We start from the raw sequence: 13,738 nt of genomic DNA, 5'->3' as shown, positions 1-13,738 counted from the left end.
TTTGTGGTTGTGTCTCCTGTTACTATTTTCACTATAGATGGTTGGAATGGTTTTTATGCTCACTGCTGCCTTAGCTGGGTGTATATTATAAAATGCAGGATTGTCTTACAAGCTCAAAACATAATTTCCAGTTGCACTTTAAATAAATAGTCCAAAGTTGATACAGAGACATATTTTTTCAACCTGTGTTGTCATATTTTTGTTCATTTGACTATTGACTAAAATAGTCTGCTAGAAACTTCTGCAGCTGTTGGCAGATCCCCAGTAGGTAGTTAGTTCAGTGGATCTATTACTATTCACTAACCTGGGGATAGAGCTGAGGAAATCATCACAAATCATCATCATAAAAAGAAAAGAAGCATTTCTGTTTTATTACAACAGTTGATAATAAATCAATATAAGACCAAGCACATTGCGTTTTACCTTATTTTCTGTTTTAATTCAAGGCTTAAAATAATAATAATAACTCTTCAGCCTGAGCGCTGCCCTTTGCCTCTCTCCCCTTTCCATCAGAGCTTTCACCTTGATGCATCTGCAGGTGCTACCGGTATTTATGTTCTATGTATTGTATAGTGTTCCAAACATCCCATCAACTTGACTGATATTGGCATTTATTTTGATTAAAGTATGCAATGCTCATACTCTCCCATAATGCCCCTGCACAAACTCTTTCAGGTGCTGGCTGTGCACCTAGAGGACACTGCCTCACTCTGCATTGGTCCTAGCCTTTCTTTTGATTAATGGCTTGATGTATGGCTGTGGAGCCCAAGGCCAAGGCTTATGGAAATCAACTCCTCCTCCTGCACTGGAATGTGAGAAATGAGTCACAGTGCAGTTGTACAATTCAGCACACGCCACTTCCATGGCCTTCACCGTGGACTTATTGTCACTCTGGTCACTGCCACAACACCATGTTAACATGCACACAAGTGTGCAAAGAAGCTAGCTCATGTCCTTTTATACACCAGACCTGGAATGCATACTACTGGAAAATAAAAACACGTTTTTTTAGCAGTAGGTTTTCTAGATAAAATTGTGCTGTTTACTAATATGTTACCATATGCTAATATTTTAGTAAATTTAAGCTTTCTGTGATTGAGGCTTGTGACACTATGGGCCTAAAAAATATTATCTACATTACCAAATAATCTGCCAGGTATGTTTTCAACTAATGTCTTTAAACATATTCCACATTCATATGTAAGATCTGTAGGCAACTTGACGATGGCAACTGGGACTGTTTTCTGTTTGTAGTCTGCGTAGTATCGATATAATTATATATCAAAAACGCCTTGTAAATTGGCTACTTGTGAACCAGCCCAGTCGCATCTCAAGTTGCTAATCAGACTGTAAACAACGAGCAACGCGGGAAAAGGAAGTCTTGGCCCGGATATTTACTGGCTAAACCGGAACCCCAGAAATATAGCCCCTTTGCCCCAAGGGGCTTATCCATCGTCAGACAGATGGCTGATGGGAGATTGTTTTTCAACTAATCGATTGCTTAATCTATAAAATGTCACAAAATGAATTGCAACAAAACAAAATGTTCGCAAGTTCCGAGAAGAGCACCAAACCCTCACATTTGAGAGGCTGAAACTAGCAGATGTTTGGCATTGTGCTTGATAAATGACTTAAACAATTAATTCATAATTTAAATTGTTGCTGACTTAAAGCTGCTACTATGTCCTTGTGGACAAAAGCCGTAGTGTTTCCGAGCACCAGAGTCCCTTTAGAAAACCTCTCATTTTACTGCAACAGGGTCTGAGAGTCTGCCCCGCGTAGTCCTGGTTCTGGTTTTCCTGTGCCTCCCTTCCCTCCAGCAGGCCCAGCATCAGTGTTACATTGAGACTGTTTCATACCCAATTAAAGGTTCCTTGTTGTAACTTTGATTATGAACTAATTGATTGTTTGCCAAAAAATGTCAGTACTCCCGGTACTTAGAGTAGATCGTGGGTATATTGCATCATTTGGTTAATCAAGATTCACTTTGCTCACAGTCACAAGTACAAGCTTGGCTATTGCACAGTCCCCCTTGCAGGATTTGCAGTCATAAGTGTGATAGTCATGGTGTGTGAATTGCACATGCTGTTTGGCTTGAGCCCGATCTGTACCCAGATCACAGAATCATCACTTGCAAATGAGTAGCGACAGAGGATCATTGACAGAGTGAAGTGATCAGACAGAGGGAGATGAATGATTTATGTCCTGGCTGCACACGTAAGCACCACTCCAATGTCAAATCAGCCAGCTGTAGTGTGACGGATCAATGATCTACAGTGTACGGCAGCTTCTCTTCCTGCAACCCAGAACGGTATACAGGAGACATGGCTCTGTACTGTCCGTAACTATCAATAATATACAGTAGAAAGTGTGTGCATGCATGTGTGTTTGTGTGTGTGTGTGTGTGTGTGTGTGTGTGTGTGTTGTAACCCCCCCCCCCCTGTCCCATTGGCCCTGTTTTAAGCTGTGAGGATGGAGCAGGGTGTGTTCTGCTGGAGTGGCTTTGCTAATGTCCGCTGGGTGCTTCGCTCTAGCTGCACTGTCAAGGACCTCTGCGGGGGAGTGTTTGTGTGCATGTTTGTGTCTATTTTTGTTTCAGTAAGCATTTACAGGAACTCACACTACTCACATTTTTGAGTGTTGACACAACGTTGTTTTTTTTTTTTTTTGTTGTTCTTCTTCTTTTGCTTTTAACATTGAAACAAACTATAATTGTGGTCAGAAGGTAGCAAATTAAATGATTTGTTTTAAATAAATCCCTGGAGAAACATAATGAATGCAGATCCTTATAGACAGGGCAGGAGGGGTCACGTAATGGTTTCATTAAGATTTTTATTTTTGACTTTTTTTGCCCCTTGTGTCACCGCTCAGGCTACAAAGAGGCTTCTGCTTTGCCCTCTGATTGGAGAATGTTTGAATGTACAGCCGGAAGGGAAGACTGCAGGCAAGACATAGGGCTGGAACATATTCTCTTTTTTTCATTTTGCACCTACAAAGATGCTATAGTCGCACACAAGGTCGTTTTTAGTACTCTGGATGCTGCAGGGTCTGAGAAAGACAAACTTTTACAGATTTTCGTTTGTGCTTTGCCATCTTTTCTTTATTTCCATGAAATGGTTTTGTTGGTCTGGTGCAGTGTGACGCTCCGGCACTGTATCGACATGACGACACAGCCTGTGTTCTTCCTTACAGGTTTATCCCCCTGTGGAAACGACTTGTTACATGCCTTTGTGTTTCACTGATATTATTCATGTTTGGTTTTACCGGACAGTATTGACCGCTTGTGTGTTTCTGTTGGCCTGTGTGTGTGTGTGTGTGTGTTTGTGTCCAGCAAAGCAGCAGTACTACTAGATATGCGTTATTGTCCTCCAATGCAGTAAAGCTCATAAATGTGACTCCTCATCTCCTGGCCTGCTGGAGGTGTGGAGGATTTATGATGGAGTGAGTGAGAGAGAAAGGCGATGGGAGAGAGAAGGAGAGAAAAGAACAGAGAGTGGGAGTGAACGAGCTAATGAGTTAGAGAGGACAAGGGACTGAAAGAGAGTGGGAGGTGGGGAAGGACAGATGGATATAAGTGAAAATGAACGAAACAAACTCACTGGAAACGGAGGATGGTTTGGCGAGCTAGGCCTGTCTGTCTGTGTTTGTCTATCTGTAGACATCTGTCCGGTAGCTCACCTCATATCAGCCTCAGCCTGGGCGCCCCCCCCCCCCCCCCAAATTATCTCATCTCAAATCACAAGTGAGAGGCAGAATGAGGAGGGAATGCGTGAGAAAAAGAAAGTGAGGGGTTGTAAGGGGGTAGAAAAAGTCACATTTGTCATTTCCCTCAACAGAAACACTCATGGGAAATGCACACACACCCACAGACATGCGCGCACACAGACGTTAGTCATGCGTGTATGATTTAGTGCAGCACCGTATGGCTTCGGCTGTTGCATTTCCTTGCTGCTCTTTCGCTCTCTCGTGCTTCCTTCTCACTCCAGCCTTCCCTTCTTATCTCTCTCTCTCTCTCTCTCTCTCTTTCTCTCTCTCTCGCTCACTCATCCTCATTCCCCTCTCCCACTTAGTGAGTGTGTAAAAGTGTGTGTGTTCTCGTGTGCATGTGCCGGGGAGCTCATTCTGTTCCGACTCCAGGCAGAAGATGGTAAGTAATGTCTTTCCTCCTGCATATCTGAGAGAATGTTTACAGGTTTTGAGTGTGTGTGTGTGTGTGTGTGTGTGTGTGTGTGTGTGTTTGTTTGTGTGGAAGTAATTTTTGCCCCTGTTTAATAAGTGAAGGATTTTGTATTATTAGCTGTGTGGAAATGAGGGTGGATTCATTGCGTGGATACAGTGTGTGTTTGTAAATAGAAGTTGTGCTCCTCTATTCATATTTGTACATGTGTGTGCTGGTGATGCCTGAAGGAGGTATACGCTGTCAGGCCATGAATGAGTTTAGAGGGTAGAGGGGTGAATAATGTAGCGACGGGACTGTTGACTAGCTTCAACTAGCTTGGGGGCTGCAGGGTGAGGAAGAGGAGGGAGGATGAAGGGGCTTGTGTGGTGTATATTGTGGCCGTAGGGTTTCTGCAGCAAAGAGGGTGGACATTACACGTTCATGAAAAGACAAAGAAAGGAGGATGAGCAAGCAGGACTCCTTATGTTTTAAATCAAGCAATCACCTTCTTAGAAACGGAAGCAACTCCATCCACATCTCCCTTCCTCGTTTAGCTGCTGCTTTTACCCAGAGCACCTAACAGTAGGATTCATGCAACAGAGGAATCAGAAACCCCTTGATACCAATGCCTATATGCTGCTATTCCTTTTTCCCTGGAGTTACCATGTGCTCCCCTCCAGTCACCAACTTTAGTGGCTTAGCTGGGGAGCTACTGTAAATGGAAATGAGGGCAAAATTGATGAAGAAGTGTGGAAGCAGCACCTTTCAAAATCCATGACGGCTTTAAACAGCTGACGTGGAGAAGCAGCAGGATATTGATGTAGCAGTGGAGACTCTACCGATGGCTAAATGTCAGGTACAGCGATAAATTTGCAGCTTTATCGATGCTAAGTTACACAAAGGTTCCCACCGTGTGTGAGGGATAGATCCACGCAGGGCTTGTTAATGCCTTTTCTTCCTGTTTGCGCTACAACGTTGTTGAGTCCTGCTGTTTTACTCAGACACCAAAATTAGCAATAGATGATGTTAGGACAGGCCAATGAAATGGAAAATAATATGTTTGGATCTGGTTTGCCAAAATGTCTTTGCTACTGCTAAACATTTAACAAATCATTTCTGTTTATAACTGATTATAGATTTTGGGAAATATGTAAACTTATTAACTTTCTTTCCAGGGGGGATATTTAGGAATAATACCACTCTCATACACATAATATGCCTACCAGCACCTCTAAAGCTCATTAATTAACATGTTGTTTAATGAGCCAACTAACGCGTAGTTACAAAATAAATGTCTACTGTTAAAAAATACATGAAACAAGCCTCCTGGCAATGGAGACAGTATAATATTCTTATTGCACTGACAGATTTATTTGACTTGTTTTAAGAAAATCAGAGTTCTAAATTATTTCATAAGGAGATTTTTGCAGTGCACAACTCTTTTTCTCCTTTTGAAAATCTGCTTAGGCAGATCTTTACGTGGCCTGAGGGGGGATATAAACATGTAGGTCAAGCTGAAACGTATATATCATCCTCTGTTGGACAGCTTGATGGAAAAGGCAGTTTAATATTAATTAAGCTGTGAAGCGTGACACATCCCTGTGATAATTGTCAGCATGCAGAGGGATCGATGAGGTGGCTGGTTCCTATAGGACGCAGGGTGTTTTATAATACATGTGATATATTGTTTCAGAGACCAGATGAAAGTAGCTACGGCCTGAAGGAAAGTGCTCTTTTGTCTCTGATTAATGTACACACATAAAGCCCCCTCCCTTGCTTCATTTGGCTCTTAGCACCCAAAGACCATTTGGGTCAAGTTGCTGAAGGCTTCAACTCAAGAATACTTTAGCCGACTCCAGTGTGCTTGTTCATTGGTCCATAGAGCACGTGAACTATTTTTATTATTAAGATAAATACTGTAGATATATACAAGCACACTATATCAATGAGTGTGTGTAGACGTGTCTTCAGTACACATGCCGCCTTATGAGCATGCATCTGTATGTGTGAGGTTTGCGTGCATTGTGTGTGATGTTATATGTGTCTGGAGTTACTCTCGCCCGCTGACTCGCAGAGTTTGCCTCAAAGGCGATGGAGAGAGAGAATGGAACGAGTGCAAGAGAGCTTTGAATAGCGAGACAGAACGAGAGAGGCGAACAGTCCGAGCGGAGGGGGGGAGTGAGACAGACAGTTAGACAGACAGCAAATGAAAGGAAGTAAGAGGAATGGATGACACCAGTCTGTCCAGCTGTACTGATCATGTTCATTCACCATGAAAATGAGAAGCGTGCGTGGGTGGGGGGGGCGACTGGTGAACAGCATATAACACAAGCCTGTCAAATCAGCTGTGTTAGCTCTCACTCTCTGCCAGGCTGGCAACTCACTCAATAGCTCATTAATTTCTAATTGATGCGGACGCGGAGACGGCCATCGGAGGGCAGCGATGAATGTTCAGGGCCGGCCTGTAGAGCACGCAGCACATGCTGCGGGTCAGCTGTGGTTACTGGTTGTTTGGCTTTCCCAGTGTGGATTCTTTCTCTCCTTTGTTTATTCAGAGGGGAGCCGTTGCACGTTTTTCTTTTTCAAGAACTTGCTGTTCGTAAGCACAAAACTTAAAATCAACTTAAAGCACTGACAGCACACGAGTTTAATTTGACAGCAGAAGACTTAGGGTGTGTGATATTACTCCAAAGATGTTTACGCTGCTCAAACTGAATCTATTATTCACTTAAGATATGAGGAATATGTAATCTAATAATAGATATAAAGTGTGTTACATTGTTGTTTTGTTTGTCAAAAGACTTGTAAGGTAACACTGAGTACTATAGGTAGACAGAATACAAAGTTGTTCCGTTTCCAGTTTAAGAAAAAATACTTGTGTGTTTCTCTCTTATTTTCATAAGTGTGGCCATTCTGAGTCATGCTAATTTTGCGCCCACCACCTCGATTGTAGAGATTTTGGAAAACATAAACTTCATGAATTTTACATAAATCATTTAGTCTGACCTAAAGTGATACAGTAGTAGAAGTTACAATCTACTTCCCTACAGCTTGCCGGCTAACTGTTCATATGCACACGCATTCACATGTGTGAGTCTGCGTTTTCTGAATCTCTACAACGGAAATGACAAATGCAAGTTTACAAGACACACATTCCTGCCAACAGTTTCACGCTATTCCACTTATCTGTACGTGGTAGTAATGCGCCATGAAATGCAGAAATGCACTGAAGCAAAATACAGTGAAGAAGAAGGCTGCAAGCTAGTAATAATGGATATGAACATAAAGAATTTAAGATGCTATAAAATCAACTTTGCAAATGTTTTGTTGAAACAATGAATGTAAGCAGAAGCTTTGTTTACAAGAAAAATCCACAGGGCACTTTTAATGGCTTTGGTGTACAGAGTGAGGTCAACCGTAATCTAGAACAGATCAGTCTTGTGTGAGTTGTGATTTATCTTACAAGAGTTTAGGTTTCCTTCCAGTTTCTTGGATGGATTTCTGTTGACCAGGATCTCTGGTTGATGATGGCTTGGACCAAACATGATGCAACATTTTGGTGTTTGAATATTTATTTTCCTTTGGTCAGGTAGTGGTGTAATTGCCAGATCATTTTTCTTACTTTTGCATTCAAAGGTTTTATTTCAAATCATAGTATTTGCATGCAGCTTTGACAGAGAGTTGTTTTTTATATTATGTTGTAGAGCCATTATGTGAAGAATTCAACCCTAGTGGTAATACCAAAGAAGACAGACTTCAGTATAATCTCAAAGATGGTCCAATGAAATTAAATTTTAAAAATACTACACATATGCAGCAGGTGGTTTCAGAATACTTCAATATTGAATTTTATTATACAGAATTCATGTCACTGACACATATCTTCTTTTTGTGTAATGAGGAGAGGACAAATAGCATCATTCGATGTTGGTAAATTGAGCTTTCTTTTAACAGAGTGCTACCTTGCTACTGCAGGAATTTAGGAGATCTTTGTGTACTTCACTCCTGGGTTTCAATGTGCAGCCCCCTGTGGTTTCCTGCCAGTGTCCATTACCTGAGCTGTGAGTTTGATGAGGGCAGCTACTGTGAATCCAAACCATTTCAATTAGGAGCTCATCTCCTTGACAGCCCCACTTTAAAAAAGGCAATTTATCAAATAATCTGAAACTGTTACTGTTTCATGAGGAAAGGTAGGGAATAATCGAATGACATTAGTAATAATTGACAGTGAGCTTGGCGTTCATGCCGACCATTATTTTGCGGGGAATAGATGTGATGTTTTTAAAAGGATCTTCCAGTTAGCAGCAAAAACCTCTGCCAATGCAAATGGCCATGTTTGTGTTTTGTGTTTTTTTTGACAAAATACCAGTGGAATGAAATGCCATACATTTGATGTCTTGGGCATAGGGAATGACTCTTCCACCAGAAAATGAATGGCATAATGACTATAATTATAAACTAAAATCCAGATCAAAATTAACTCTCAAGGCAGAAACATGACCACTTTCCAGCCTCATTAGTGGAGGTAATAAAAGCCTTGATGTGCCTGGTGGACGCAATGTTATTAGAATGTTCTTACCACAGCATGAATGAAAATGCTCCAATCATGGCTGACCCCAGTAGTGCGGTAGTAGGTGATACTTTTCGGTGCTAGAAATACATTACATTGCATTTCCCTTGCTCTTTTTATTTCCTGTGTGATTTCCGGTTTACTTGTCGTGTTATAGTCTGAGTACGACATGATGGGGAAGAAGGAATATCAAGGAGACATTTTGGATCAATGGTTGACACTTCCATTGATTGCAGGGCTTACCGTCAGTACTGTGTGGTAATGAGGTTTTCATCCTTTATCAGTTATAATTGATCTGGATTTCTGGCACCTTTTAAACCATTGGAATATATGAATTTTCCATTCAATGTATGACCTAACATAGTGGTAAATACTAATGGAAAACTGCATGCTTTCTGTGATATTGCAGTTGAATTCATTTGTATATTTTGAAGGCATATGCTTGTAAGAAACTGATATGATAATCAGGACATCAAGCACATATTTCATTGTATACCTGTGTGCAACCAAGAGAGCATGTCCCACATGGTACAGTTCACACATCTTCCACACTCAGACGTTTGAGTCCTTCAATCCTGGATTAGGACGAGTACATAGACAAGAATGGAATAGTATAGTGGCGTTGCAACCAGTCATTCAGCTCTCTGTGAAAGGGCTCAGAAGGACGAAACTCCTCCCATTGGGCTGATTTTCTACAACTGCCTTCACGGAGCAATAAAAGCTTTGAAGCTCAGGTATAAACAGAGTACATGTGGAATCTATTTAGCTATCAGGTCTCGTCAATATAAACCGACACACTTGCAAATTTAAGCTGCGTTTGACAAGCCGAAGAATTGACATAGTGTTCAAAATGTGTGATGTTTCCTGTGAAACCTCTTCTCCCATTGTTCTGAAATCCTACCTGCTGTCCTGACCTGTCCTGTCCTATCTCGTCCCGTCCTGTCCTGCTCATGCCCCTTGCTGCCTTGGCTCATCCGAGACAGTCACACAGAGAGCTGTCAGGCAGATGTCCTCCTGAAAGACAGAGGACGCCGTCTGCTTCACCCGTCAGTCTCTGTGTGCCTCTGTCCCCCTGCTCAACCCGGCTTTGGCTGTGTTAACCCTCTTCTCTTCTCCCCTCCTCTCTCTCGCGGCACCAGGCGCGGCTCCCCTCCTGTTCATCCACCCTAAGCATTGCTGAGGTACTCCTGCATGTGTTCTAAGGCAACGTTACGGCCGTCATCATGGCATCGGTTTCTACTCCCTTCCTCTCCAACCGCACTTCTTACTTCCTGCCTGGAATGATTGCTCCACCCCCTAAACTTCATATCCTTTCCTCTGTGTGCGTGCTGCCCTGCCTGCTGCACTCCTGCTGTCTCTCTGTGGTTTTTCTACACACTACCCACAGTCCTTTTTGTACATTCTTTCTGTTTTTGCGTGAACGTGTTCTTGTTGTGTTTTTCTTCTAATTTTTGTCTTGTAGTAAAATGTTGCCTTCGCTCTGTTACACGTTCTGTATCTAACCCTCGCCTTGTTTCCACTCTCACACACCATCAAGAAAAAAACAAACCTCCATCACTTGGCATCTTCCTCAACTGCGTTTCAACCTCAGAATTGAAGTTGAAAGATGCTTGAATTATGTATTTGAATGAAAGTCATAACGCCTGCACAAACAAAGTGTGTTTACGCACCTCAGGGGCATAAAAGGGCCTCTCTCACACACACACAGACACACACAGCATCTTGTAAAAGAGAAAAGGGCCGGTAAATGTGCTATAAGCCTTTGTAACTCTCCCGTGCTTGTTACTCTGGTCAGGCCCCAATGACTCTGATAAACTGATAAAGACATGGCCTCGGTGCAAGGTCGTGGAGGAGTGCTGACACTTGTCCGATGTGATATCGGAATCCATTAATTACCTGTGATTGTACAGTAATGACATCTAGAGAAGAGTTGGTGGGAGGTACTATTCAATTTAATCTTATTTCTGTCAGATATGTTTTCAGATATTTTATCTCATTTTTATAAATAGAAAAAAGTAATAGCAATGCAATTTCTGTCCTGAACCGATGACATTACTGTAATTGAATTACTTCTAGATATACTATTCTAAGTATCTAGTTATACTATTATGTTCTAGAGCCAATATTTGAAGCCGATTTTAGCCGACATAAGTTGATTTAAAATTTGCTGGTAGACTTGCTCTTTTTTTTGTACAATTTCAACTGTGAAATGTGCTGCTCAGCATATATATCTATCTCTTAATCACGATCTTTTGATAACCCAATTTAAGAGGTCCTTACTCGTGTCATAAAATGATTGTAATCCAAATACTGTTCTTGTAGCAGTACGATTGAAAGTTAAATACCAAACAAACAGGCCACTGTAACTGGAGTATTATAGTGACCTTACTTGTGATCTGTATCTTCCTTCTAAGGCCACATGTTCCCTGACAGAGGCCTTGGGTACGGCCAGGGGTCAAGCACTCACTTGGCTTCACTTAACTTCCACTTGCACACACACTAATAGAGAAATGTGTCCACAGCAGCAGCGCTCCACTGTTGTCAAATCCACTGATCTGGTTCTGTTCTTCATCCATCTGTGGTGTTGTTGGTGGTTTTCCAGTTGTTTGCAACATCTTTTTATTTTTAAATTTCCTTTGATGCGATTGCAGAATATGTGTCAGGTTAGTTCTGGGGTGTGTGTGTGCGTGTGTGTGTGTGTGTGTGTCTGTGTGTGTGTGTGTGTCTGTCTGTCTGTGTGTGCGTGCAATTGTGCTCAGAATTAGGAGACTGTGAGCAACTGTGTTTTAAAAGCACCACTAACTGATATGTTGTGTTGATCAGAGAGGGAGTGCTTGTCTGTGCGAGAGTGTGTGTGTGTGGCATGAAGGTGAGTGACTATCCTGTGGCTTCCCCCAGGCCTCACGGAGAGAATTCAGGGCTCACCTGGATGAGGTCATCACGCTCAAGTCAAGGTACTCTACCTTGGACCAGGTAAACCCGCTAACCTTCTACCAAGCTCTTATCTACCGGCATGCTGGCCACTAGCATCCCACATAGCACCTCACCACACTGGTGACACACACCAACACAAATGTATACAGGCAGGGGGACGGCACATAGAACACTTAACATTTGAGACAATATAGCATGTAGGACTGGAACAGGTTGGCAAACCTGGTCTTTGGTTTATTGGACTATAGTTTATTGTCTTTACTGCTACTCCAAGATCAAAACAAATATGACATACACACTATATGGTGGCTTATGTTAAGCCGTAGTGGGAGATACTGGAGACATAAAAGTTAAAATCCAGAAAAGTGAAGATGTCACAGTGCGAAAGATCAACTTAGGGTGATGTTGATAGAGTAGACCCTATTTACACACGTGGCTATAACATGTGATCTTTGTCTGGATATCTGACATTCATTCATGAACACACATTAAATGAGCAGTTTTAATGAGAGATTTCTCTCGAGAATGCTGTGTTTTTCAGTGCTCCTCTCACTGGTTTGAGGTGGTGTGAACTTTCTATGCACCGATAAAGATTCAGCAAATATTTTAATCAAAATGTGATGTCAGCTGTGGGGTGGTTGGCCTTATTAATGTTGCCAGCACTGTTGATCAACCACACCCACACATGATGAAACAGACTATAGCTGAGTTTTTAAATGTTAAACTCCAAGTAAATTATGTTGTTGTTTTTTTGGCTAACTGTAACTTGATAGTTGGTTATTTAGTCAAGAATATTTAAAGTACCAGTGTGTAGGGCAGTGAGGTACTGAATAACAAGAATGCTTATTAATACCAGGTCTAAATGCAAAGCCAGTGAACTGATATCGTTATCCAGATACAGATTGTATGTTAATACCAGGTGTAAATGGGGTCTTAGATTTTGCAACCACGAACACACATTCTTAATTTCCCCATCGAACAGATTTCTGCAGGGGGAGGTGTGTAGTGCAGAGGTCTTTCATAGAGGTTTTACGTTAGTGTGGTGATACACATGGAAGTATAGTGGGCTCAACAAACAAAGGGAAAAGTGGTTAAAAGTCAAAAGAAATATGGTAAAGCAGCAATTGAGTTAGACGGTGTCGCCCCACAGAGTTGCTCTAGAAGTTTCCCTGTGTATCACCACCTTTTAGTGGTCAGCAACATTCCTCCCCATTGCCTCTCTCTCAGGATCTTCACCAGCACTCATTCTCTCTCATTCATCACACATCTGGTCATTTGATATGATTTGTGTAGTGACTGGTGATGCTGTAGTGTTTTTGCAGAGTGTGTCTGTGTGTGTGAGTGTGTCTGGATTAACAGATGATCCATGGGGCAACAATTGGGAAGCCCAAGAGAAGCCAACAGTGCTTCGCAGTCAGTGGAGAGAGCAGAGGCCTCCTCACACTTCCTCACCACTCCCCAGGGAGGAGCACTTGGCTGTGGATTGCCACAGTAGCATTATGTCCTGCCCTCTACCACTCTGTCGCCATCACTCCAGCATTTTGTCCTCTGCTCCATCCCTCTCTTGCCCCGTCCCGTGGGGCGAGGCGGTTAAAGCTGGTTCAAACTAGCCTCCCTTGCCCTGTCACAGCCCTTTCCTCCTCTGGGCGGACGGATAAATCTTCCCCCTTTTTTGCATAATTTGTGTCGACAGCTCCTTTTGTTTTGTGCTGAGCTCAGCACCTCACTGGTTACATCCCATCATTTCCTGGAGCGTCTTCTCAGCCAGCTGGTTATTGGCGCCATCGATTTTCCCCGAGCCCCCCGTCTCGCTGACCCGGCCGCGCTCACAATTCTGTGTCCGTAGACACCGCCGCCGCCCGTTCCCCAGCCCATTGATCTTCCTGGCAAATCTCCATGACAACCCGTCGTCAGGCTGTTTCCGTGGCGACGACGAGGTCGGCGTGTAGAGTGATTAGTGTTTCTGGCATGGGGGCCACTGTCTCTTATTTATTTATTTTCCTGTGTGTGTGTGTGTGTGTGTGTGTGTGTGTGTGTGTGTGTGTGTGTCTGCATTCCCAGCATATACTGCAATA

The 13,738-nt window shown here is 42.6% G+C and overlaps 1 protein-coding gene across 14 annotated transcripts in view; it reads left to right on the top strand.

Moving 5' to 3' along the window:
• Nucleotides 1-13,738, top strand: part of gphnb (gephyrin b) — an 81,927-nt gene that overhangs the window by 48,133 nt on the left and 20,056 nt on the right. For 8 of the 14 annotated variants that reach the window (XM_031861779.1, XM_031861783.1, XM_031861781.1 and 5 more), the window contains exons 9-10: nt 9,869-9,910; nt 11,628-11,702. The exons of 4 other annotated variants lie outside the window; for them this stretch is intronic. In XM_031861779.1, coding sequence (XP_031717639.1) covers nt 9,869-9,910; nt 11,628-11,702 — 117 coding nt within the window. The remainder of the gene's footprint in view (nt 1-9,868; nt 9,911-11,627; nt 11,703-13,738) is intronic. 2 more of the 14 variants (XM_031861784.1, XM_031861786.1) reach the window with 2 other exon arrangements.

This window comes from Anarrhichthys ocellatus, unplaced genomic scaffold (assembly GCF_004355925.1).
Source record: "Anarrhichthys ocellatus isolate YVR2014 unplaced genomic scaffold, GSC_Weel_1.0 scaffold25, whole genome shotgun sequence".
NCBI lineage: Eukaryota > Metazoa > Chordata > Actinopteri > Perciformes > Anarhichadidae > Anarrhichthys > Anarrhichthys ocellatus.
The sequence above is the reverse complement of the archived record's forward strand: the minus strand, read 5'-3'. Positions and strand labels throughout refer to the sequence as shown.